General features: G+C 54.1%; 1 protein-coding gene across 9 annotated transcripts; it reads right to left on the reverse strand.

The window, feature by feature from the left end:
* Nucleotides 1–622: 622 nt before the first annotated feature.
* On the reverse strand, nt 623–26,322 carry IFT27 (intraflagellar transport 27). 9 transcript variants are annotated; one of them, XM_045186961.3, is made up of 8 exons: nt 25,952–26,322; nt 17,837–17,916; nt 17,416–17,594; nt 16,323–16,382; nt 14,309–14,426; nt 13,336–13,445; nt 3,560–3,702; nt 623–1,549 (listed from the first exon to the last, which is right to left on the reverse strand). In XM_045186961.3, exons 1-7 carry the CDS (start codon nt 25,963–25,965, stop codon nt 3,601–3,603), a joined length of 663 nt encoding a protein of 220 aa, XP_045042896.2. In that variant the 5' UTR covers nt 25,966–26,322; the 3' UTR covers nt 623–1,549; nt 3,560–3,600. The 9 variants fall into 9 exon arrangements, with proteins under 9 accessions (XP_045042896.2, XP_045042893.2, XP_045042900.2 ...); XM_045186958.3 differs by having other exon boundaries at nt 17,794–17,916; XM_045186962.3 differs by having other exon boundaries at nt 627–1,549; nt 17,416–17,475.
* Between the last annotated feature and the right edge of the window lie 354 nt (nt 26,323–26,676).

The following is a 26,676-nucleotide window of genomic DNA, read 5'->3' on the forward strand; positions in this document are numbered from 1 at the left end:
GTTTGACTCCAGCGCCTAGACGGCCACGTGCAGGCACAGAGCTGACGCTCTGCTCCGAGTTGTTGGAGCAGGAAGGTGCAGAAGGAAGGCTGCTGGGAAGGACCCAGTCCTCCTCTAGGTGTTTCCTGAGGTTCACAGATCCTGCGAGCAGCGGAGGGCGTTCCTGGAAAGCTGCAGGGAAGGAAGGTCACAGCCCGTTGTGTCCTCGGCTGTGAAACAGGATCCTTGCCTCAGCCTCCTGGGTGGTGAAGGTTGAGAGGAAATGGCCTTGAAGGGGCCTTGAGGATGTCCTGGCCCAAAGAGGGGCTCACAGGGGACCTCCACTCAGCTCCTGAGCCCCAACACACCTGAGCAGGGGAGCTACTGTGGGGATCTGCAACAGAAAAGGCTCACAGATGCCGAGAAGGCAGGCAGAGGTCTGGGGAAGAGGCCTGAGTCCCAGGGAACCCAGGGGCAAGACCTGACCTTGACCAGCCAGGTGAGTCAAGTCACCTGCTCGGGTGAAGTCGGGAGCAAAATGCCCACTTCAAAGGGTTGCCACACAAATTAAATAGAGGCATATGTGAATTGCTGTGACATTATTCGTGAAACCGATCTTGATCTTCGCTCGAAAACTTTTCCTTTATTTTTCAACTACAGTTTCTATTCAACACTATTGTGATTAGTTTCAGGTGTTTAGCATAGTGGTTAGGCAATCATAGACTTTACAAAGTGATCCCCCCACTATTTCCAGTACCCACCTGGCGCCACAGATAGTCATTACTAATTATTGACTGTATTCCCTGCGCGGCACTCCTACATCCCCGTGACTATTCCGTAACCACCAACCTGTACTTCTCAGTCCCTTCCCTTTTTTTGCCCAGTCCTCCAATCCCCTCCCCTCTGGCAACCACCAGTCTGTTCTCTGTAGCTATGAGTTAGCTTCTATTTTATTTGTTCAGTTATATTGTTCTTTACATTCTGCATATAAGTGAAATCATATGGTATTTGTCTTTGACTTACTTCCCTGAGCATAATACCCTCTGGGTCCACCCATGCTGTGGCAGATGGTACAATTTCATTCTTTGGTATGGCTGAGTACTACTCCATTGTACAAATGTATCACAGCTTTTCTATTCTTCTGCTTATTGATGGGCACGTGGGCTGCTTCCATATCCTGGCTATTATAAATAATGCTGCAGTGAACATAGGGGTGCGTATATTCTTTTGAACTAATGTTTTTGGTTTCTTCGGATGTATACCCAGGAGGGGAATCGCTGGGTTCCATTTTTAATTCTTTGAGGAACCTCCACACTGTCGAAAACTTCTGTTAATACCAGCAGGACCCACCTTGAGCTGGGTCCCGCGCGCTCGTGGTATAGACATCGTCTTACAAGTGTTGCAGCTGCTAAGGGCGTCCTGGACTCAGCACCGTGAAATCGCCGGAGTCCGTATGTTTCCCCAGCCAGTGCTTACGGCTGGAACGCCTTCGTCAGCTGGAGACTGGACTTCGCTTCTGTGTCCGAGCCAGGCCCCAAGTGTAGCTTGATTTTATCTGCTCTCCTCAAACCTGGAATACATTTTCATTTTAAAACTATAGCAAAACAACAAAACAAAAACGAATACGTAAAATGAAGAAGCAGCAAGGCATACGCTTGCCACGTGTCCCAGGTGGGTCTCTTTCTGCCCCTCTCCTGCTGCCCTCAGCAAGAGTGAGAGCAGAAAGTCCCCAGCCTTTGGTGCCGGGGAGCCTCACCCCAAGCCGACTTCCACAGCCTTCAGCACAGCGGATGGAGCTCTGGCGTGGTGGGATTTCAGGAAAACATGCTTCGAGCACAGCTGGACTGCAGCTTTTTTTTTTTTTCCTGCCTTCAGCGCAGCAGCCTGCTCCTTTGGAAAGGCAGCTCCTAATTAGAATGGATCGAAGCATCTTTGCTCTGGCTTTGTTCTCGGTCTCCATTGAATGGTTGCTTTAAGACTTAATCTGGTGCAGTCGCTGGTGGGCTGAGCTCCTCTCGGGCTGGTGGAGGCCGGCACCTGGGGTGGGGGGGGGTGCTGCCCAGAGCTCCGCAGTGCTGCTCTGCAACCCCCACTGCAGGCCTCTCTTCCTTTTCTCTTTTTTTTCCCCACCTGCTTTCTCTGCCTTTAATTTTCATTCATTAACAACCCGAGGCTGCCCAGGGTGCCAGTCCCTGCTGGTGGGAGTATAAATTGGTACAATTTCTCTGGAGGGCAATTTGTCAAATGGTATTAAAAGCCTTAAACAAGTGCATAGGTTCTGACCTGGAAAGCTCCCTTCTAGGAATTGTTCCTGTAGAAATAATTGGACAGGGGTCCCGCACATGTGCAGAAGGATGTGGCCCTCAGTGTTTCCCATGAGTGACAGCTTGGAAACCTGGTGTCCAGCTACAGGGGGGTCATTAAAAATGATCATGTGATAAACCAACCAGAAAAGAACCTTTCGGAGCTAATTGGGGACATTTGCATCTGACTGGGTGTTAGATGCTCCTGAGGAATTACTGTGAATCTTTGTCAGGTGTGATAATGGCCCTGTGAGGTTGGTTTAGACACGTGACCGAGGGCTGGTGTTTGGTTTAAGCTGTTGTAACAGTAACAGTGATGGAAGGGGAGAGTGTGAGGCAAGGTGGCAGAATCTTCCAAGTTCTGAATCTGGCTGATGGGTAAATGAGGGTCCATGGCACCATTCTGTTTTGGGGTATGTTTAAAATTCTTCATGATTTACAAAGAAATGAAATAACCATGTAACACTGTATTTCTTGACTTGAAATGATGTCCACGAGATCGGAAGTGAAAGTGGCACATATGGCAGCGTCGTATTTTTAGTGTAAAGAGGATGTACCGAGTTTCATGTGCAGAGGAGAAAGGATAGAAGTGCATATACTAGAAGGCAATCAGTGGCTATTCTGGGTGGTAGGATTTGAATAATTTCCATTTTCTTCTTTATATTTTTTTGATAGTTTCTGGCTTTTTTTTTTTTTTGCAATAAGTGTACATCACTTTTAGGCTCATAAAAAAGCCATAGTTACTAAGGAAAATTTGGACATCACTAACTGCGCATTAGGCCGTGCCTGGTGAAAGGAGGTTTTACATCTCTGAATCCACACACAGGCATCAGTAACGTTGATGCTGTTGTGCCCACTGGATAAACGGGGAAGCCAACCATCAGAGAGGGCAAGTGACTTGTCTGCAGATGCACAGCTGCTCTGCTAATTCCGCCCTTCTGATGTAAAGCCACTGCTCTCGTCACCAAACCCCAGCTGCTTCTAGGGGACTTACGAGAGTATCAGATGGGGTCCCTGCCCTCCAGGAGCTGACGACAATGCTGTCTTTGCTCTCCTGGACACGGAGAGCAAAGAGTGTGCTCTTTTTGTCCACACTCATGCTGGGGCCACCTCCCTACTCCCCAAGAACCAGTTATTAATACATACAGCTTGGGCCAAAAAAATGCACTTTTTCTTCACATCACAGGCACAACTTGGACACAGCCCAGTCAGTATTTCCTCCTGATGAGCCCTCCCGGTCTTCTTGCCTGTCTGTCAGGGGAACGAGCTCTACTTACTGGCAGAGAGGGGGAGTGGACGGACGCTGTGTCCACCATTATCAGTGAACCCACTGAGGGCGGCGGGCGGGGTCCTCAATCCCGGCTCCATCACCAACAATTTGCAACCTAGCGCAGTTACTTGCTTTCCGGTTCCTCTGTCTCTAAAGTGCGTAAAGAATAACACCTTAACAAAAATCAATTGGTTTCTGCGGAAAAGGGGGGAAGGCAACTCTAAATTGGGCTGAAAACACGCTTCCCCAGTTTTTGCTAATGCCGGAGATGATAAAGCCTTGTTTCTGCCTCACCCCCTCAGCTCCTGGCTTTCTTATCTGGGATCCTTACCTCCAGGCACTTCCTCTCCCATCTGTCCTCCAGTTCCCCCAGGTTAATCTTTCTAAAGCAGAAACCCAGGTGAGTCACCTCTGTTAAAACCCTTTATTGGCTCCTCACTCCCTTCTGGAAAAAGTCCAACTCCTGCTCTGTGTGATAAAAGCTCCCTGCTTTTGCTTTGGCCTTCTCTCCAATCTCTCTCCTGCTGGGCACCCCAGACTCCACACCCTCCACTACATGCACAGTTCCCCAGGAGGGCCCCCAGCTGCATGCCGCAGGGCCTTTGCACATGCTACTTCCTTTGTCTGGAATGCCCTTCCCCCATTACCATCCACCAGACTTGAGCTCCTCAAGGGCACAGCCTCAGCCATCCCAATACCAGCTGGGCCCCTGCCCAGAGATGGACACAGGAACAGGGCGACACGTACAAGACCAAAGGCTTCTCTTACGTCTCTAGGGTGCAGTTAGTAGAATTTAGTTTGCATTCTGGGCTCAATGGAATCTGTGCTTCCTAACACCCCAGTTTGGGACAGGAAATTTTTAGTTTTCGACATTCCATTTTTAAAGACACAACATTTTAGCACCGAGACAGATGTATTTTATCCTAGACGCTGACGCAGGTTGCCTCCTGTCCCCGAGTCTCCTTGCAGAGGACAGTCTGACCAACACGCCGCCCGGGCCATGCGAATCTGCAGGGCTGGCTCTCATAGCAGGGGTGTCACAGTGAACCTCTGGGCTGGGGACAACCTCCAGGGTCTGCTCCCACACTGCCTGCATCCGAACAGGGACCCCCAACTAAGGACAGTGCCTCAGTGTCACAGAGCTGTCATGCTTGAACTGGGGAGCCAGTTTACCTTTCCGAACACCCACTCCAAAATGGGTCACCCTCTGCGCCTCTCCCCCACCCACTCGCCTGGGCTTCCCTGTCCTTCTGGCGGGTGGACCCAGCACTGTCAGCAGGCAGCCAAGGACATTGGAGAAGGGTCACCAGCACAGAGCCAGGGAGCAACCACTCCTCCCAGAGGGAAGGAGACCGTGGAGGACAGTGAGCAGAAGCTTCCCCAAGTCCCTAAGGAGGCAGCAGGAGAAGCTCTCAGCTCCCATGCCAACCTCCTTCCTGCAGCAGCTGGGGGACCCTGGCTGGGGTGCTTTCTGCGTTCCGCTGGGGTGTAGACATCCAGCTTTCTCCTCTATGGGTGGTAAGTGATTCTAGGGCAGGGCCTGAGTCCCACCCAGATCCATAACCCCCCGAAGTCCACACACGCAGGTATGTTGAACTTCCGAGTCCCAGTGCTGGGTGCCGGGGAAAGTGGAAGCTGGGCCACCGCTGCCACAGACCACCTCTGCGGGGCCCATGGGCCAACCGTGCTGGGGGTGCCAGGCACTCTGCCCTCTCTCAAATCTTAAATGTCGCCTCTTTGAGGGAGGTCTTTCCCGAGCTCTTTAGGGAAGTACAGTGATTGTTTCCTTCGGAAGTAATGAATAGCCACTGACGTTTCCAAAATCGTGCCAGGCGCTACAAGGACATAAAAGCAATGCTGTCTTTCCTGCACTGGCCTCCTGCAGCCTTTGTAAGAGAATCCAGATTCCCCCCAGTGCGGCCCTGCCTGCCTCAGCACCTCTGCTTCTCCCGGCACACCCCGACAGCATCCTCTGGTCTGAGGCTCCTGGACTCGCCAAGCTCGTTCACGCCTCAGGGCATTTGCACCCGCTGTCCTTGCTGCTGGGTGGCTTGTGCCCCAGGTGGCCACGTGGCTGTCAGACCTTAATTTCAATGTCACTTCTCCTTGGATCCTTGGAGTTCTTCCTGCGCACTGAACTTAGTGACCCCACAAATCACCGCCCGTCCAGGTTCACTCTGTTGTCTGTACAGCCCTCAGCACAGCCTGCAGTCACCTCCCTGGTTTGTTCACGGCAGAACCAGTTTGCAGGGGAATCTTGACTCAGTGGGCTCCAAGCCTAAACCATCTCTCTTTTCCAAACTGCTTCATTCCCTCACACTCTGCCGAGTCCCCTCCCAGCCAGGCCCTCAGGCTGGCTGACTGGAACCCTTTCAGGCATCCCTGGTTGTTGGCACTCAGACCAGGCTAGCTCAGAGCTCCCCAGAAGTGGGGAAGGGGCAAGAGCTTTCTCTCTCTCTCTTTCTCTCTCTGGGGTGCCTCCCCAGGGCAGGGTGCTTCTTTTTCCCTTGCAGGCCTGCTCCTGGTCTGGTTCCTTCTCTTGTGATCTCCCTGGAGATGTGGGTGCCTGGCAGAGCCTTCTTCGTGGCTGGCATTCCTGGCAGCTGTAGTCTCTGACCCTTCCAGGAAGCAAGCAGCTCCCTTTGCCCAGACCTGTCTGGAGAGCCCCCTGACTCCCCTCTCTGGTGGGTGAACCCCTTATGAGTTGAGAGCACATGTGCTCCCTGCTGGTGGCACAGGCTTCTCCCCATTGAGTCCCCCAGTTCCTAGGCCTGCATGCCAAGCTCCCCCGAGGACACCCTCATTGCCCTGTGCTTGCAGTTGGCCCCAGGTTCCTGCAGCTCAGTGAGCATCCAGCTGGGGCATGAGGTGCTGGCTGCCTCTGCTGGGCAGCAGCCTGTCTCAGAAGGGGTCTCATGGGACCTCCTTTGCTTGGTTCTGGGGGTGGGGCAGGGCAGGGAGCGGTGCCCACTGACCAACACCATGACCTGACCACTCAATGTTCTGATATAAACAAGGAAGAGCAGGGGTGAGAAGCAGTTGGGGGTGGCTGCCTATGGCAGGGACAATGCCACAGGGAAGGCACCTGGCCCCAGGCTCTTGTGATATCTTTAGGAAGTGGGTTACTTCGCATCTCTTTGTCCACAGCTGTAGTTCCCAGTGACCAGTTCTGGGGCAACTGGAGATGTCCCCTCCAAGTCTCCTTGGTTGTTTTTGCAGGTCTTCCCTTCAGGAGCACGTGACAGGGGACTGGCAGCTCGGCAGTGCTCGTGCTCAGAAAAGTGCCGGGCACACTGTCGGCCTCGGTGCTGTCTTCAGAAAGGATGACTCAGTGGGAAGACTGCTGTGGCCACAGTGAGTTCACGGTGAAAAGTAACCAGGGGAAGGGAGGGGCTGATGCCTTTTACCTGTCATTTCACTTATCACACTGACCTTGAGGGCAGCCTAACTATCCCTTTGCGGATGAAAAAAGCTCCACCTTCTCCAGGCCAGCTCCAGCTGTGGGAGGAGGGGAGAGGGCGGCCATGGGGACGAGCGGCTGTGAGCTGGGCTTGGCCATCCCTTGGCTAAGTCCCTCAGTTCTCTGACGCGGGTTCTTCATTTGTAAAGTAGAAGACTGTTGTACAGATTAAACGAGCCAGTTAAGGTACTTAGCTCACGTAGGGACACGGAAGGTCACACACAGTGACCAGTGCTATTCCCATTACCATCACCTCATTCAGACACACCCAGGTCTGCCTACCCCCACGCCTGGCTCTGTCCGCACGATGTCCCCACTCCCACCAGGCTAGAGATGTGGGCACTGAGGGTGACGCAGCCCTCTGGGCTCTAGAACCCAAAGGAGCCGAGACCCTCGGGGGAGGGCGACAGGCAGAGGCAGCCTTTGATGCCAACCCTCGGCCTGCATGCGGCCTGGTGCAGGAGGCAGTGAGGGGCCTCCGTGGGTCTTTAATCAGAGGAGTGGAAGCGGTGTTTTAGGAAGATTAATCTGGCAGCAGAAACAGGATGGAAAATGGTCCAGCTCGGTACAAAGAATTATGACTACTGCCTGGCTGTGAGAGGCGGGTCACTGAAGGAAAGTGGCCTGGTTCTGGGCTCCCTGGCGCTCAGGGTTCCAGGCAGCTGGGAGGGGCTGGCGCCTCATTAAGAGGCATCAAGGGAGGCCGGCAGAGGGCACTGTTCTATTCTGTGGGTGACAGTGGGCCCTGCGAGGGAGCTCTGGCACCTGCACAGTGCAGAGGCAGCAGAGCCTGGTGTGTGAGAATCGGGACTGGGCCGTCAGCCCCGAGCCCTGCAGCGAGTTCCAAGCCGAGCATCTCCACTGCGGCAAATTGTAAGCAGTTCCATCCCATTGTGGGGTGTGTGCTCCATGGAAGGCCCTTCAGGGAGGGTGGGAGCGCCAGTCCCCCAGGAGGTGGCCCACCCAGGTCCCCAGCCTGGCTCCCAGGGCTGCTCAAGAACCAAGAGGCAAAGCGCAAAGTGGAACCAGGGCTGCCCTGGCCAAGAATGGAAGGAGCTGCTGCTTCTACATGTTCTTATTTTATTTAAAGCTGTCATGGTAGGTGGGCAGGGACAAGGCAGCTCTGCCTTCTCTTGGCTTCCAAGGAGACTGGGGGGAGGGGGACACTGCCAGACCGCCAGCAGCACCCAGCCCCTCACACGAGCGTGCGGAAAATCTCCACCTTCTCCCGGTATAGCTGGTGGAACTGCTGGGCCAGATGCTGGAAGGGGGCTTCATAGTTCTCCATCTCCTTCTGTGGAGACAGGTTGGAGAGGCCGGCCTGTTACGTGAGTCATCAGAGGGCCAGCACGCACCCACTCCTACCTCATGTCAGCGGCCACACTCACTGCCCCCGCTTCCCCATCACACCATGTGGGGAGGCGCTGTCACTGTGCCGCGTTATCAGAAGGAAACTGTGACGTGGAGAGATTAAGTAACTTGGCCAAAGCCACACATGTGTCAATCATGGAGCTGGGTTTGAATCTAGATCTGTCCCTAGGGAGCCTATTCTTTCAGCCACTCTTACTCTGTGTGAGACAGGCTGTTACAACACTTTTTTCTGGCTTAGCTTTGACGGAGGCCCCAAAGGCCACAGCAAAATAACAGACAGCAAGGACACTCACACTAGAGGGAAGGCCAGACAGCACAAGCCACGTGCCTCGAGGGGAGGGTTGTGCTGTGGCATTTCCCTCCAAGTGGGGTGCCCCCTCACCTCTCAGTGGGAGGTTCCACGAGAAAGCCTAAGGCTGGGGGGCTTAGGGAAGAATCGAGGGGTGACCGAGGCTGGCTATTCTGGTGTCCAAGCCAGGAGTGGGTTCACTGGGACGGTAGCATCGCTCCTCTGTCCACCTGAGGCTGCAGCTGCCCTACCCTGGGCCTGCTAGGCTGGAGCTGTCTTGACAGGATTCTGCAGGGACAGGCTGTAGGGGGGTGCTGGGTCCCAGCAAGGACAGAGGGCCAGGAACCACAGCTGCAGGAGGAGTGAGGCGATACCCTGGCCTGAGGAGGATCTCCTGCCACAAGGAGACTGCTGGCAGGAGTGCCCTGCTGAGGGGCCGCAGCGGGTCCAGCAGAGACCCAGCTCTCGCGCCTCTCCCCCGTCCCTGCAGGCTGCGGGCTAAGCTGGGGGAGGCACAGGTGCAGGAATGCGGAAGCAGCCAGCCTGGCCGAAATAACATTTTTGTGACTAAAGGTGCCCAAAGGACTTTCACTCTGTGGGTGCAGACACATATTAAAATTTCTTAATTCAATTTATTTAAACTAAAAACAAACAAAAAAAAACCCCCAACCAGTTCACCCATTTCTCCCTCCCCTATTTGAACAACCATCAGTCTGTTGTTCTCTGTGTCTATGAGCTTTTTCTTTTTAAATTTCACATCTTAGAGAGATCATATGGGACTTATCTTTCTCTGACTCATTTCACTTAGCCCAACGCCCTAAAGTTCCATCCACGTTGTTGCAAATGTCAGGTTTCTTTCTGTTATATGGACGGGTGATATTCCGCTAGAGCGATCCCAGTTTCTTTGCTCACCCATCATCGATGGGCACGCTGCGCACAGTGCCGCCGTGACCGGGGGGCGAAGGTGTCCTTCCGGCTAGTGTTTTCATTCTCTTAGAGGAAAGACCCGGGAATGGGGTTGCTGGGTCATGTAGTAGTTCTATTTTTAGTTTTTGAGAAACCTCTATGTTTTTCCATTGTGGCTTCACTGTGTACACATATTTTACATTTTTTTTAAAGAAATAAGCTGGCAGAAGAGCCCACTGCTTGCCAGGCAGCAGCTCAGCTATGAACTCACGAGGACCCGTTTCAAACAGAAGTGCAGCCTTGATGAGAGGCGATGAACTATCCCCAGTATACGGAAGAATTTCCAAACCAAAGAATGGAACAAAGCCCTCAAGCCCAGGGTTTTACAGACAGCAGTCTGGGCCCCGGGGCGGTGGCCCAGCGGGTTTGTGCAGTGCTCAGCCTAGAATTCAGAGTCTGCAATTTGAGAGGAGCGGCCTCTGGACTCTGCCAGCTGGTGACAGAAATGCACCAAGCAACCAGCTCCGGTGGAGCCAGTCAGCTGGACCTTGTAGCAAGGGAAGTCCCAGGGCACAGGAAACAAGCTGGCCAAGGGAGACGGAGATGGCGGTCAGCGCTGAGCACGATCAGGAACGACAGGGTGGTGAGCAGCCCAAGGAGTGTCCGCACCACGCCCTGACTGCAGAGGCCAGCGGGGCTGTCACTCTCCCGCCGACATCAGAGAAGAACTGTGTCACACCTGCCGGGCACCTTGTGTCGGGCAGAGTGTGAACTCCTAGGCAATGCCAATGTCAAACAGTAAAACTGGACCCCGGTTTTACACCGCTTACAAAAATTAAAACGGAGTAGACTTGAACTTAAGACCTGAAACCAAAGAACTCCCAGAAGAAAAACACTGGGAAAAAAGGTGCTTGACATTGATCTTGGCAGTGATTTCATGGCTCTGACACCAAAAGCACAGGCAGCAACAGCGAAAACCAAGTGGGGCCACATCAAGCTAACAAGCTTCTGCACAGCGAGAGAGATGACCAGCGAAGTGAAAAGTAACCGTGGAACGCGAGAGAACGCCTGCAAGCCACACGTCTGGAAAGGGGCTAGTATCCCCCATGTGCACCTCAGGCATCTCAACAGCAAACCCACAACTAGCCTGGTAAAAAGTGGGCAAAGGACCTGAGTAGACTTTTTTTTTTTCAAAGAAAATATTCAAATGGCCAGTAGGTACACAAAAAGGCGCTCAGCATCACTAATCATCAGGAAAATGTAAATCAAACCCACAATGAGTTAAAACGGCTCATCAAAAGACAAGATACAACCAGTGCTGGCGAGGATGTGGAGAAAAGGGAACCCCTGTGCCCTGCTGGGGGGACTTCGAGCAGTGCGGCCACCATAGAAAACAGCATTGTGCCGGGTGAAGTCAGAGAAAGACAAGTTCCGTGTGATCTCCCTTGTGTGTGGAATGTAAAACAAAGACCTGATGGGAAAGAAAGCAGACTGGTGTTTGCCGGGGCAGTTGGGGGGGTGGGGGTGAAGTGGGTGCAGCTGGTCAAAGAGTACAAATTTCCAGTTTTAAGATGAGTAATTTCTGGGGATGGAATGAAAAATAAAAAAATCCAGCCAGGGAGCCATGTAGGCACCACGGTTAGGCCCACGGGACCCGTGCGCTGCGTTCAGTGGGGAGAGAGGAGGTGAGCCTGGCGTCAAGGCTTGGCCGTGTGTCAAACAGCATCTCACTATGTTGCCTTTTTAATTACAGCTTTCTTAACCCAGCTGCCGCAGGGGGACTAGTGAACTTGCAGTTCATACCAAGTGCTCCACCGAAGCCTCCTCCAGCACAGTTTATGCACCTGGGTCAATAGTGCACCACAAACACTGAACCCAGTTTAGCACCCGCAGCCCAGGAGCCTCTGCTGACCGATGAGTTGGGGTAGGTGTTAATTTGGGGGTTCCACCAAGAGTTCGGGGTGTATGGGATATCAGGGTGAGGAGGCAGCTGTGCAAATGTGAAAGTTGGAGGGAAACACGGAAATGCCGTTTGCTGTGGGTAGTGCGGCTTACTGCTCCGCCCAAAGGCGCACTGAGTGCAAATGTTCTATGCAGCAAAAGCTCACTAATCTGAACATCGTGAATTTAGCATTTGTGATCGTTGGGCCAGAGGCGAGAGTGGCTTTTGTCTTTGAACAATCTGTGGGTTCAAGGATTTAGTAAATATTAAAAGTATGAATAAGATCGCTAGGGGGAAATATACCACATTTTTGGACTATAAGACGCACCCTCCCCCCAAATTTGGGAGGAACGTGGGGGTGCGTCTTATAGTCCGAATGTAGCTTACCTGACTTGCAGGGGCTGGGGGTGGGGGGTGGAGTGGGGTTTTTTTCTTTTCTATTTTCCTCCTCTAAAACCCAGGTGCGTCTTATAGTCCAAGGAATGCGGTACTTTAAAAAAGCTGACATATACTGAGTGCTTACTGTGCACCAGACCTTGAGCTAAGTGTTTTCATATTCACCATCTCACTTAATTTTCCTACCTGCCACTCAGTGAGGGCCATGGCTTACTATCCCCACTTTACAGGGGAGGAGCCGAGGACCTACAGCTAATGCTGCCCCTCAAGTGGGGCTCAGGGCGCCTGCCTCTCCTCGCTATGCTTTCCTTAAGTAAGAAGCACGCCTTCTTGGGGGGATTCTGAAAGTTCACAACCATGCAAGTGAACAGCAGCATTTGTCTGTCAAGTTTTACAGATGCAACAACAGAAGTGTTGCTGCTTAATTTAACCTTCTGCAGCTGAAGTAGATTTTAAGTGGTGAATGAGCTCCAGGCTATCTACTAGTTAGCCCGCTGGCTCTTTGGGAGGGCCAAAGACTCAGGTCCAGAGGCTGCACGGCCAGGAGCGAGGCCCTGTTACAACCACGGGCGGGCCAGGCCCGCAAGCCTCCCCAGCAGCCCTGGCCAGGGGCACTGCAGCCAGCACCTGGGCCCCCGTGGCTCTGGAGTGGACGTTTCTTGGCTGCTCCCATGGGGCCTTCACTTTACTCCCCTCTGGGAAACTGTCACACAAGCATGTCTGATGGGTACAGCCTGGGTCACACGCCTGCACCCTGGTGGCAGGGAGGCTGGGACCTCAAAACCCCCAACATGGGAAGGGTGCTCACCAGCACTAGACGGCTAAAATCGTGTGTACTGAGGGTGCCGGGAATGAATCACCCGGGTTGGTCCCCTCAGTGAGGGCTTCTGCTGACTCTGCTGGAGCACGGCTTGTGGCCTGGGGTCCCCCATGGCTGCGGTGAGGTGGGGCAAGGAGCACTGAGGGGAATCAGATCCTACTCCTGGCTCAACCCTCCACTAGTCATGTGACCTCGGGCCAGTCACTTCACCTCCTCAGCGTGGAAGTGGGATGTGGGGGACCAGCTCCTGCTCACGGGACAGAATGTGAGTGGATGTTGCTGAAGTAATGTCCCAGCAACATCTAACCCGCATGCAGAGGTCAAGCGTCACTGTAACCGAACACAACCCACTTGTGTTTCTCCCTGGCTGAGACGCAACTCTCCCCAGGGCTGGCCGGCTGACCCGCTTTACTGAAATGCGTGTGTGACTCTTGCTGTCACGAGAAGAGGTCTTGGGCTAAGGGTGCAAACATCGGTTCCAAATCAACTCTGCAAGCGGCGGAGCAACAGCTCGATCAGAGCACGTGGGGTCACGTGAAGAACCGCTTCCCGCAGAGGCCCGCTCCAGCCTCGGCTACGGAGCCAGTGGAGACACTTACCACTGATGTTTCAAAACATTCCAGGCCTTGGCCCAGTGCCCAGGCGCGGGCCTGCGCCGACTGCACCGCCCGTCTGCTGGCCAGGTCTGTCTTGTTGCCCACAAGCACACCTGCTCGGAAGAAACAACCAAAGCACCGCACTGAGCTGGCAGTCCGGGCGGACAGAACAGGGCAAGTGGGCTGATTCTGAGGGGCGTAAAAGGTCGTGTGACAGGGTGCCTGGTTTGAGATGGTGCGAAAGACAGGGACACCAATGTGTTGACCCCCCAAGGGCCACAGCAGAGTAGGCTTTGCTTTCACACAAGCTTCTGCTTGGCCCTTTTTCTAGACTTCCCCTGTGTCTGCTGTCGCCTTAAGGCTGCAAAGTCCTGAAGGGGAGGGCCGAATCTATGCGAGCATCTGTGGTAAACTCCTAGCTCATGGAGCGAACTTTAAAAATGGTCATTAATACTAATCTAAGGACTGGGCTCAGAGTCAGGGATCTGGAGGTAATTTCGTTCTGTCCCCAGCTGCATGAGCTGCAGCTGATTTTTGAGCCCGTCTCTGGAGACCGTTCTTCCTGGTCTATAATGAGGAGAATTTGTTGATCTCACAGAAGGATGAAAAACAAACTGATTTAAAGCATTCAGAGGCGGCAACAGCACTTGCCTGTTTACTTGTGCCCCCACACAGGAGAAAGCGAGGCACTCGTTTGGGTCAGCTTCCCAGAAATACCAACCCATGTCCCCGCCACAGCCCCTCCCCTTGTTGCCTGAGTCCCCCCACTCCCTGCCAGGTGGGCGTCCTCGTGCTCATTTGACAGACTCAGAGGTGTGTGGGTACTTGCTGAGGTTTCTGTGTACAGGCCAGACCATCACCCTCAAAGCCCAGGGCACCCCTTTCTGCACCCACAGCCAGCTGTGCAATGACCTTGTGCTTTTCAACTTGAACAACAGAGGTGCTGCTGGCAAAACTGGGCACCCGCAGCTCCTACCTGGGAGGAAGGCGCCTGCAACCTGCAACTGCACCTTCTCCAGCCACTTCCTGCAGTTGCCGAAGGACTGCTCGTTGGTCACGTCGTAGACGAGACACAGGACATTGGGACTCTCCCACTGTGTAAGAGGGACAGGAGGAGCACATCAGGGACAGAGAGAGTGACTTCTAGGATAGGAGAGAATTGGGCCAGTTTTCTGGGAAGGGACCAAGGGAAATTAAAAGCCGTAAAGGTGACGAGAGTCAGGAAACTGAGCCCTGCCCACGGAAGAAAACAATTCACCCACAGGAGTGAATGGGCGGGCTCACAATGGGAGGTCGACAGCGAGAGCTCACACCTTAGGAGGCTCTCTGGGAGGGGCTCTGGGCATCGGCGTGAAACCTCCCAGTTTTGCCGGCTGGTCTCAGGGCCCCTACTGTGTAGCAGCTGTGCAGGGTGACTGACCACAGCTTCTCTCTCCCAGCCAGGGCCTCAGCAGTCCGTCCCTGCGCGCATTCTCAGTGACAGCCCGCTACGATGCGAGCTGGTGCGCCTTCCTGCTCTGCGGGCCTAGGACAGCAGCACCCTTTCTTTCCTCAGCCAGCCACTTGGATGCTCGTTTGCTCGCATCTCCTTAATAAGGGCCGGCTTTTCACAGTGCAGAGGGCGCTTCCTGCCTCTCCTGCAGTGCCTCGGCCCTAATCCAAACCAGACCACTGGACAGGGCCCCGGTCCCAATTAAGAACCAGTGCTCTGCTCACGGGGCCGTCACCTTCAGGGGCTGCTCAGAGTCCTGGGACATGCTCTCCTCGGCACAGGGCCAAAGGGCAGCACTGCTCAGACAGGCCATGCCCTGGTCCCCACAGACCCCCCACCCTGCAAAGTGAGAGTCTGGGTTATTTCTGGAGTGTCGTGACCTCCCAGGCTGTGAATCCTTTTCCCTCCAGTTGTCCTTGGAAGGAGCCCAGGGTCGCTCTGGAGGGCTCACCTCACTGCCCCCAAGGCCACCCTGGCTCTCGGAGGCCTCCTGGAGAGGGGAGCATGGACTACAGTGATGGTCCCCTCACATCTTCACTCCGCAGACCATCTCAGAGCTCACGATAGAATCACACTGACCCTGCCCCCCATGTGCCTGCAGGAGACACCTCCTTCCTCCAGCCTCAGTGAGGGACCCAGGCGAGTCCTAGGGTCAAGCTGGAGCGGGAGCAGGGAGCCTGGAGTCAGGGGGTAAGCTGATCACGGCCCTGACCTCCTGCCGGGCAGGGCAGCACCCAGCACCAGGCTGTGCACATAGTAGGTGGGCATAGGGTGAACATGAACTTACCACCATCGGATCTGTATCTCTTAGACAACAATAACAAAAAAGGGGGCAGAAAACAGTTTCTATTAAAATGTAGCTGTTCTTGGAAAGGCAGGGGAGGGCTCTGGAGAACGAACCCTTCTAATTAGCTCACTGGCCCAGATTAGTGCAACTGTTACCTGTGAAGGCACGGCAGGCTGGAGCCTGAGAGGGTGGCTGGCTGGATGGGCGTGACAAGCCCTGGGCAGCAGGGGCATATCCCAGAGCCAGACCCATGGGACCAGGAGTGGCCCAGGAAGGTGAGACTCATGAAGGGGCCTCTGGGGCACCTCACCCCCTGGACGGGGGTGGGGGAGGAAATGTTGGCCCCTGTTCTGGGAGGTCGGAGGTCTAGGAGGAGGGCTGAAAGGGTACCATCAGGAGGGGGTGCTCAAGAGAAGGGAGGCCCCAGAGAGGGCGGCTACGAGGACTGAGCCACCCACCTCTGGCACATTTGGGACCTGGCCATCCAGAGCTGGGGGCCAGTGTGGGGGCAATCACATGTGTGAGCCACTCCCACTAGCCAAGGGGCCACTAGTCCCAAGGCTGGGAGGGGTGCCCCTTCCAGAACTTTGCCACGATAGCCTCTCCCAGCAGCCAGAGCGCAGTGAAGTCCCCGTGGGGGTGTGGTAAGGGGCAAACCTTTTGGCGGGAGGTGGTGGCGGAGGTTAGGAAATAAAATGACAGGCTACTTGCCAATTTATCCAGCATCTCAGAAAACAGCTCCTTGCCGGCGGAGTCAAAAATGAAGAGCTCCTAGAATCAGAAAGGCGTGACCCAAGGATGTCCACCCACATGGGGGCGCGGGGGGTGTGGACCACTAGCGGCCTGGAGGCTGCACCTTCTCCAGGGGCACAAGGTAGATGGTGGGGAGAGGAGCGGCCTCCGGAATGCTGGCGAGGCAGCACAACGGCTTCCCGCACCTCCCAGCACTCTCTGTGCGGCGCTCACCTTCCCTAACCTCAAGAGCAAAAATACCAGGAACAAGCTGACTTCCCACCTGGCAGAACAGAATGCTAAACAGGCTGACAAGTGCTCTGGTTTCCAAAAGGTCATTCTGCACTTTGTTAACCAAATTGATTTTCAAGTCTTAAAACCATTCTTTCAAAGGAGGTCACTGAGAAGGCCTGGGAGGGAGTGTAAAGTAGGACAGTCTGTCACCATCCTGGATGGCGACGGTGCTGTTCCCACAGAGGATGCAGGGTGACCCTTCCCACCCAGTCCAAGCCTCAGCGGGCCTGCAGCAGAGCCCCTCCCCAGGACTGATGCCTCGGGGGTCTCCCCTAACTTTCCCCCTAAGCTCCCTCCAGACACCGGAAGCTCCTGGCTGGCTGCCAACCCCGGCCCTCACTGTCTGAACCTCAGCACCCTGACCTGAGTCGCACACAGGTTACCAGGGCATCATCTTGTCCCTTCTCCCTGCATCACGGACCTCTTTAACAATCTGGTGACCCTTAAATCTTCTCCCCAGGAAAGCACACGCAAACAACACCTTGCAATTCAACTGCAGGAGTTGTGGGCTCCCAGAGAGGGAGCCAGGTTAAGAAAGTGATGGGTGAGTTCTGTGAGAGCAAAGCCCCTGTTCCAGCCTCACTTCTTCTTCGTCCGCCCTCCCTAGGACACCTCCTCCCCGGCTGCCCCACAATTCTGTCCCCGATGCTGAGGCAAGCCCAGGCCCAGTCCTGGCACTGCATCTCCTGTAGGGAGGGGGATGGTGATGCAGGGATGCAGGGACCCTGGGCCCCGCTGCAGCGGCACTGAGCTCCCTCGGGGCAAGGGCACCACTTACCACACTGTCTCCCGTGTCAGGAACTGGCACCGTCTTCACCACCAAATCCGCCCCTGTGGTCTGTCGAGGAAAACCAACACCGCGCATCAGAGGGCCCCACGGGGCGTCGCGCAGGAGGACACGACAGGCACCAGCACCCAGAGACGTGTCCCAGTGCAGGCGTTTGTGTCCTGGACTCCCTGTTGGTGCAGAAGGCAGAGAGGACCAGCCGGTCTCGCCCAGCTCCCAGCCCAGGAGCGAGCTGCGCAAGGTGACAGTTGCCCACTGGCAGGTCTGCCCTGAGACTTGTGGGAAAACACTTCCCACGGGGTCATCCCAGCAGCCTCTGGGCAGAGCTCTCGGGGCTTCTTAGGGCCATTTGAAAACGTGTGCTATCACCTTGCTGCGCGCCTCGGCCAGGCCCTCGGCCCCCACGGCTCACCAGGGTGTAGCTCTTCTGGAAGTGGGCTCCGTCGCTGCGGAACATCTGCGCCAGGGCGGTCTTGCCCACTGCTGGGTCTCCTGGGGGGACAGAGTACCGCACAAACATCACTTCGTCTTCATCTGACCTGAGCACTTCCCACTCCAGAATGCTAGTCTAGAAACCACAAACTTCACTCAGATCTCTGAGAAAATGTGCTTGATTCCCACAGGAAGTTGCTGTGAGGTCGCTGGCAGGGCAGTGGGTGCCTGAGACCAACCTTCAAATCTCACAAAGGCCAGGGTCACATTTCTTCAAGGCCAGTCCTTTCACCCACAAGAGTGGGCCCAGAAGGTAACAGAGCTGGAGGGTTCTAGAGCACTGGAAACAGAACTGCCACTCTTCCCCGAAACGTCCCCCATGGGGAAACCTGTCCCTCTCAAACCAGAGTTTACTCTGAAGTCCTGGAGGTGAACAGGCGTGGCCAGGCCCACTGACAGGCTCAGCTGACTGACTGAACCAGTCGAGGCTAGAGCTTCCATGGTGAGGACCCTGCATACTGTTCTTCTCAGTGGGGGAGACAGCTGGGAGGGTTTCTGCATTTAGGGGAAGCAAGAGATGCCACACTCGCCATCCTGAAATCCACTTCCAAGTGACACACTGCCCTCCAGCTGGGTGTGCCGCTGCGACCACCGGTGCCCACCTTCCCAGGGGCCAGGTCTGGCTGCAGCAGCCGCTGTCTTCTCCGGGCTCACCTCCCACCTCACAGGCTTCTCTCCGCGGCATTCCTTTGTTGGTCGAGGGCCCCATAAATCGGTGCCTCAGAACTGAAGGTTTATGCCACAGTTCCAGCCTGAGATCTGGACTTCTCACAGGACTGCTGGCGGCAGTTTAACCTGGAGTGCCTCCCCTGTCCCCAAGGCTGCCGGTGGCTCTCCGTGCTCCCCCTTCTTTGCCCTGTGTCCTTCCCACTTCCCCGCTCATGGCCCTGCTCAGCCTCCTTCCACTCTATGCTCTTTCTATTTGCAAGACCTTCTGCACCTTGAGAGTCTTACATGACTTTCCACCGTCAGCCAGCGCCCCAAACAGGAGACGTGTTTCCCGCTTTCTCCCCGCGGCCCCACCGCGGCCCCCGGCTCGCACCCTCCAGTGTGACCCCTTCACTTTGCTTCCCAGTTTACAGTCAGCGGGAACACTTCTCTTTACCTGATTTCTCGATAGCCTCCCGCTCTGTTCACTTTTCAGTTTTGACTTTTCTCGCCTATAATCTTCCCCCGCGAGACAATGATCTGACTTATTTGTGGCCTTTCATTTCATGTTAATTCCTCTGGGTTTAAACGAGCTATTCAGGTCTTGCTTTTCTAATATTTCCACCACATCTTTTTTTTTTTTTTTTTTTTTTAATATATTTATTGATTATGCTATTACAGTTGTCCCATTCCCCCCCCACTCCACTCCATCCTGCCCACCCCCCTCCCTCCCACATTCCCCCCCTATAGTTCATGTCCATAGGTCATACTTATAAGTTCTTTGGCTTCTACATTTCCTACACTATTTTTACCCTCCCCCTGTCTATTTTCCACCTATCATCTATGCTACTTATTCTCTGTACCTTTCCCCCTCTCTCCCCCTCCCACTCCCTTAATGACAACCCTCATGTTCTAGTTGTTTGCCTAGTTTGCTCTCGTTTTTGTTTTATGTGTGGCCGTTAATAACTGTGAGTTTGCTGTCATTTTTACTGTTCCAATTTTTGATCTTCTTTTTCTTAGGTAACTCCCTTTAACATTTCATATAATAAGGGCTTGGTGATGATGAGCTTCTTTAACTTGACCTTATCTGAGAAGCACTTTATCTTCCCTTCCATTCTAAGTGATAGGTTTGCTGGATACAGTAATCTTGGATGTAGGTCCTTGCGTTTAATCTTGGGTAATGTAATTATGATGTGCCTTGGTGTGTTCCTCCTTGGGTCCAGCTTCTTTGGGACTCTCTGAGCTTCCTGGACTTCCCGGAAGTCTATTTCCTTTGCCAGATTAGGGAAGTTCTCCTTCATTATTTGTTCAAATAAGTTTTCAATTTTTTGTTCTTCCTCTTCTCCTTCTGGCACCCCTATAATTCGGATGTGGGAACGTTTCAAGGCATCCGGGAGGTTCCTAAGCCTCTCCTCATTTTTCCAAGTTCTTGTTTCTTCATTCTTTTCTGTTTGGATGTTTGTTTCTTCCTTCTGGTCCACACCATTGATTTGAGTCCCAGTTTCCTTCGCATCACTATTGGTTCCCTGTACATTTTCCTTTGTTTCTCTTAGCATAGGCTTCATTTTTTCATCTGTTTTTCGAATAGATTCAACCAAGTCTGTGAGCATATTGATAACCAGTGCTTTGAACTGTGCATCCGATAGGTTGGCTATCTCTTCCTCGCTTAGTTGTATTTTTTCTGGAGCTTTGAAGTGTTCTGTCATTTGGGCCATTTTTTTTTTTTTTTTTGTCTTGGCGCGTCTGTTACTTTAAGGGGCGGAGCCTTAGGTGTTCACCGGGGCGGGGTAATGCTGGTCGCTGCGCTGTGACGCTGTACGTGGGGGAGGGGCCGAGTGGGAGCAATGGCGCCCGCCTCACTCTCCTCCGGATTTCAATCCTTCACTCTGCTACCCACAATCAAACTGGGCCCCTCTGGTGCTGGTTCCCGAGTGGGTGGGCCTGTGCACACTCTAGGCCCCTGTGGGTCTCTCCAACAACCTCTTCTGTGATGCTTGGAGTCTCTCCTGCTGCTGCCCCAACCCCCAGGGGCGCTTTCAATCAGAGGTTTGAGGCTTTATTTCCCGGAGCTGGAGCCCTGGGTTGCACGGTCTGCTTCGTTGCCTGCCGTTCGTCCGGTTTATCTGTGGGCGAATTTGGTGCCGCAGGGTGCTACCTGCTGCTCTGCCTGCCCCACTCTCCGCCACTCTGAGTCCGGCCCTCTCGGTTTATCTGCGCAGATGTGGGGCCGCAGGGTCTGCCAGTGCTCGGACTGCCTGCGCCATTTGTCCCACACTCCGCCAGTCTCAGTCCCGCCACAGCCACGCGAGTCCTCTCCACCCCGGTGCCCGTCTCCGCCCCTCCTACCAGTCTGGATGAATGGTTATTTTCTATTTTCTTGGTGTTGGTCCCCCTTGCTGTTCGATTCTCTGTCAGTTCTGGTTGTGCGAGGAGGCGCAGTGTGTCTACCTACGCTGCCATCTTGGTTCTCCCCCCACCACATCTTATAAGGGAACTAACAGGTGGGGCCTGCCTCCTGAACCCACTCATACAATCTCGTTCAACAACTCCCCAACCCCCGCCCCTGGACCATCCTTAACCTCATTTGACAGATGACAATCTCCCCAGGATTCCAACGTCACTCGCTCTCGGCCAGACTCCGCTCCTCTCCTCAAGCTCAGGGACCCTTCTGACCCATTTTGAACACTGCCCCTCCAGGCCCTCATCGCCACAGCCTCCATGACACTGGGGGCAGCCACCGGCTGGAGTGCCACCGGGTACCCACCCATCTCCCAGTACTGTGCACGTACATCACTCTCCTTGCCTTACGATGGCTCCCACCCTTCAACTCCCATTTGGCTTCCAAATCTAGTAGGAAATTGGCTCTTCCTGCTTGTGAAATTCCCCACAGATTTGCTCTGGTTAATTTCATAAATCTTCCTTCCGACTGCCAGTTGCAGTCACCCACTCTCATGGAAAACCTCCTGTGTCAGCTGGGGAGGGAGCCGAGCACAGGGAGGGGAGAGAACTGATAAACACGTTTGCGGAGCAACAAGATGACAAGTGCAAATTCAAACAGCACAAGCTGAGAACCCGAGCGTGGAGGGCGCATCGAGGAAAGAATGGATGAGTCGTTTCGTCAGTGGGCGGACGGCCCAGCGGTGACACTGAGCCTGGGGGTAACAGCTGGGAGGGGCACTGCTTCAGCGAGGGTGACATCTAAGAAGGCACCGTGCAAGGGTGACCTCAAGAAGCGCCAAGTCCAATGGCCTTTTCTCAGTCCTCTTGCTGTCTCAGAGGATGAGTCAGCCTGAAACAGTCTCCTCCTTCCTGAGCCCTCTGGCCTGGTCCTCTTGCCTCTCTGCCTACTCCTGCCTCCCAAACACGGGCACCTCTGTGGGTCTGTCCTTGGCCCTCTGCTCCCATCTACTCTGTCCCCTTTACTTGCTACCTTGATTACCACTGTGGAGTGACAGGCCTCCCCCCAGTCTGTTGCCTGCAGCCAGGCTCAGGGTCCTGAGCAGCCTCGCCTCCACTCATTAGTTCTGTTCATGGTGTCCCTATTCACTCGCACTGTCCTTGGACTCCACCCAGTCACCTCTGACTCTTCTCCTTCCTCCCATGCTCAGTCGGCCTCCTCGTCACTCCTGACGCCCACAGGTCCTTGGTGTCACTGCCCACGCTGCCCTGGTTACCTCATACCTGGGCTTCTGTGGCAGCCCCGAACCCCCCAGCCCTGCGGGGAGGGTCCTTGCTGCAGGGATTCTCCGGGCTGCCCTGCTGTCCCCTTTCGTCTCCCCAGTCCTCCATGTTGGGTTACCACCCCACACTAAACGCTCACCATCAAAACACCTAGTGCAGCTGCTGCCTTGTGCTTGGCCCCTGACTTCCATAGCACTCGGGTACCAGGAGTGGCCTCAAGACATAGGTCCTCCGGCTGATCTGAAATCGCCTGTGTCTTGCCCTCAACCCAGGGCTGAGATCCCGGCTGGTGGGCAACAGGTCCTAGTGACCGGTGGCATGGGACAGCCTCACATGCTGGGGACAGGATCCCTGAGGCACCGCCCGAGCTGGGCATCCTCCTCAGAGGTCTGGGTCCTGCTCCGTGAGGCTCTTCTTTTCAAGCTTCCGGCAACCACCCCTCCACCTACCGGCTCTGCGTCACTGCAGAGTTTTCCTCCTGCCCTTTCGGCCTTCAACCCGTCGGACCGTCGGAAAGTTCTGTATTCTCAACCTTCTCTGCTGAAATGCCGAGTGTATTTTCTGTTTTCTTCACTGGGTCTTGCCTGACAACACTTCCCAGCTGGCCCTCTCCTTTTCCTATCCTCCCTGTTCCGACCCACCTGAGCTCAGCATCACAGACGGCCCTTCAAAACACGGCCCTTCATCCCGTCACTCTCCCATGGAGCCCGCCAAGGGCTCCTCCCGCCGTCCGCCTGCTCCCCGGTTGTCCCTGCCCCTCCTTCCCACTAGCTCTCCAACCATCCCTCACACAACATCTCCACTCCACACTTCTACTGTCTGTGTGTACCTGCAGTAGCAAGTACATATTTTCCTTTTTTTATTGAGGTAACGGTGGTTACTAACATTATATACAGGGCCCAGCAGAAGTAACGTCTGCTTGAGTGTGGTTGGCAGGGTAATAATATGGGTGTAATAATTTATAGTTTTAATTTGAACATTTCACCTAAAATTTCCTATACTGTGCTTGAGTGTGATATTGTTATGTTATAGAATTACACGCTTATGATTTTGTAATAGAAGGGGCGTTATTTGTGCCGCGCCCTGTATGTTTCAGGTATATAACATTATAATTCAGTATCTGTACACCAATCCTCTTGATCTCTGAAAACCCCTCCTCCTAGGTCTCCCCAGTCCAAGTCCAAATCCTGCTCAGCCTCTGAAGATCATCTCTCCCTCCTCCATCTCCCTGTGCTGCTCCTGTAGCTCAGTGAGACCCGACGTCAGAACAGACTTCCAGGGAGGCACGACCGTCACCCCCACGTATACTGAGAGGCAGTAACCACAGTACTCGGGGCACTGGCTCCAGCTCCGTCACTTACAAGCTGTGCAACCTTGGGTCAGCAACCTCTCTGGGCCTCTGTTGTCCCGTCTGTAAAATGGGGATAACAGCACCTATTTCATGGAATTTTTGAGGATTGAATGAGCTCATCAGTGTAGCACCTGATGGATGGTAAGTCATAGTTAGGTGATCTTTAAGTAAGTAACGTGCAGGTAAATGTCAAGGGCGGTTCTCTCTCCCGACCCGAGCTGGCACAATCAGCCGCTGTGCCCTGAGGTACTTCTCCTGGGCCTGCACACAGGGGGCGCTGCATTGTTTGCCACACCGTAAGTTACTCTGTGCATCTCCACGCTTCCTTGCGTGTAGGGGCTGGCTGACTCACCCCTCTATTCCCACCGCACCTCGCATGGTGACTCACACTTAGTAGGTGCTCAATCAATACCTGGGGAATAAGTAAGCGCTTGCATCGAACGCAGGTCCTTTAATGACTAGTTATGTGAGAGCAGAAAGGCAGATTAACTCAACTGAAACAGCAGGCCTGCGAGGGGAAAGGAAAACCAAAACCAGAGACGAGTGTATGTGAGGTGGGGCAGTGCAGATGGAGCTGATTCACTGTGCTGCCATCTTCTGGTCCCTGGAAATTTCCAAGAGGAGATACCCTGAGGCTTCGAAAGGAGGCTGCAGATTGAGGGCTGGGCTGGAGTTCAGCACTCACTCAGGCAGCGGTTGAAATCAAGTGAAACAGTACCTGAGGGAGGGGTGCAAAGGGCAGAGTCCAGAATGGAGGCTTGAGGACAGGACAGCTCGGGGCTAAGGACGAAGCCCTGGAAGTCAGATCACCTGGGTCTAGAGCTGGGTCTAGATCCCAGCTCTGCCACATCCAGCTGTGTGGCCCAGGGCAGGTGTCCTGACCCCCCTGGGCCTCAGCTGCGCCACCTGTAAGTGACGATGGCAATGATACTGACCCCAGAGCTGTGCCAGGACTCAGCGGGACGACTGCGGTGAGGGTCTGCACAGCGCCGGCTGTGGACAGTGCTCAGAAGTGAGCTCCGTGCTGAAAGGTGGATTGAGGAAAGAAATAGAGAACGAATGGTGGAAGAGAAAAGCCCATTCTGGAAAAATGTAACTTGAGAAAATAAAAACCTCCCCACCTTACCCGTGAGGAAACTGAGGCTTAGAGAGGTGTTCCAGAGGACAGAGCCAACGAGAGACAGAGTTACTTTTGTTGCGCAACACCGCCTCCCCTGGCGCTCCGGAAACCGGAGACCTCTGTTGGGGACCAATCATTTCTTTCGCTCCAAGATGATTTGAGTTACTGCTGTCAGTCATCTTTCTGTGTGACCCTTTTATTTCCAAATGAGAAAAGTCATTAAAAAGATCATCTATTTCAGTCTGGAAGAGATGAATCAAAAAAGAAGAAGAATCTCTTTTTGCTCTTTATGCTTTCTCCCTGCTTCTTTCCTGAGCTGGTCAAGAAGCCCTGGAAAGGTCGCGGGTTTCAGGAGTAACACAGGCAAAGAGTTGTGGAGTGGGGCTGATCTGGGGGTTGAAATCCTGCCTATGCCCTTCTGGTGACCTTGGGCAAGAGACTTGACCTTTCAGTAAGATCAGAAGAACACAGCACCCACCCCAGGGTGCTCCTGTGAGAGGGTGAAATGGAATGACCACACCCGGCAGGAAGTAAGGACTCAGCGAAGTACTTATGTGTTCTGTGGTCCTAGGTCTATAATCCAGGCAAATGTTGTCCTAAATGTTCAGCCTGGTACAAGACAGCACCACCATTGTGAATGCCACGTATTCATCCATTTGCAAATATTTACTGAGGACCTACTAGCTTCCAGATATCATTGGGGTGCTTGGTATGCATCAATTAACAAAACAGATTCCTGACTTGGGGGATTTAACATTTATGACCTCCCCAAGCATGGTGGCCGCACAGTAACTTTGGGCTTTAAAGACAACATGTGCACTTTTTGTAAACTCTGGCCAAGGGTACCGTCTCTAATCCCTGTTATCAGAGGGGGCAGGGTCAGGAAAACCCCCCTAAGAAAAGATTACCGAAGTCGTCGATGCCTAACACGTGGTTTAGTGGAGGGACCTTTGCTGTGCTTAGCCTGAGGTTTGTGGAGTCTACGCCTCCTGAGCACAGCTCACACTGGTGAAGGCGGCCTCAGAGTACGACAGGGAGCTGGGGAAATCAGCCGGAGCTACCGATGTGCTCTAGAAGACGGTTCTTTCACGCCTAAGGGAGTCTACACTATTAGCAATTGCATTAACTCGCTTTTGGGAATGAGAAAGGGAAAGAGGGGAGACAATTTACGTGAACAAAATCTCTCGATAACTTATGAGTCTCTGGACTTAGGACACTGTAAATTTCAGACTCACCTGCCAGAATGCATTTGGCTGCCAGCTTCACCATGGTGACCAACCACCTCCACGGACCGGAGCGGCCGCTAGAGGCCGTTGGGGCCTGTGGCCGCGGTGGGGACGGGGACAGTTGGGACCTGGACCTTCTGGGCAGGACAGGGGGCAGCTACGGGCGCTAGGAGTGGGCGAGGACGCAGCTCCAGATGGGGCCCGGCTCAAGGCCTCAGTAGGCAGTCTGGAACGTGCCAGCGAGGTGACGCGGCTCTCGGCTCTCGTTCCCGGCCCAGTCCCTGCCAGTGGGGATCATCAGGAAGAGTGACCCCGCAACTCCAGGTCCCCAAGCACCGCGCTGAAAGAACTAGCCAAGCAACCGCGCCCGCCTGCCCCGCCTCCTCGGCCTTCCCGCTGAGCCTGGATTGGCTGCCACCACAAGCTCCCTCCCAAAGCTTTCGGAGACTGGTGGAAAGGGGAGGCGGGGCTAACAGACCTTCCTTGTAAGACAATTCGTAGTAATGTCTGCTTTTCAAGCTGATATCGCTTGGCTAATGGTTGAGGAATTGTCATTCAATTCAATATCTTAGTCCTGCGCACAGCCGGAAAAGTTCAGTTTAAACGAGCTCCAACATCTCGTAGCCAAGCAGTGATAAAAAAGCTTTCTGATTGGCCAGAGGCTGGCTTGGCCCATCTTCAGCAGGAATGGGTATTCTCCGTATCCCCGCCTTGCTGGATGTGGATTCGCCCAC

Source organism: Desmodus rotundus, chromosome 3 (genome assembly GCF_022682495.2).
Source record: "Desmodus rotundus isolate HL8 chromosome 3, HLdesRot8A.1, whole genome shotgun sequence".
Taxonomy (NCBI): Eukaryota; Metazoa; Chordata; class Mammalia; order Chiroptera; family Phyllostomidae; genus Desmodus; species Desmodus rotundus.

Excerpts from the sequence above, each read along its gene's own strand:
- IFT27 (XM_045186958.3), bottom strand. The coding sequence starts at position 25,985 with ATGGTGAAGCTGGCAGCCAAATGCATTCTGGCAG. Across the intron at positions 17,917-25,951 it reads AGCCAAATGCATTCTGGCAG|GAGACCCAGCAGTGGGCAAG; the intron begins GTGAGTCTGAAA and ends CTGTCCCCCCAG. Across the intron at positions 16,383-17,415 it reads CTGACACGGGAGACAGTGTG|GAGCTCTTCATTTTTGACTC; the intron begins GTAAGTGGTGCC and ends TTCTGATTCTAG.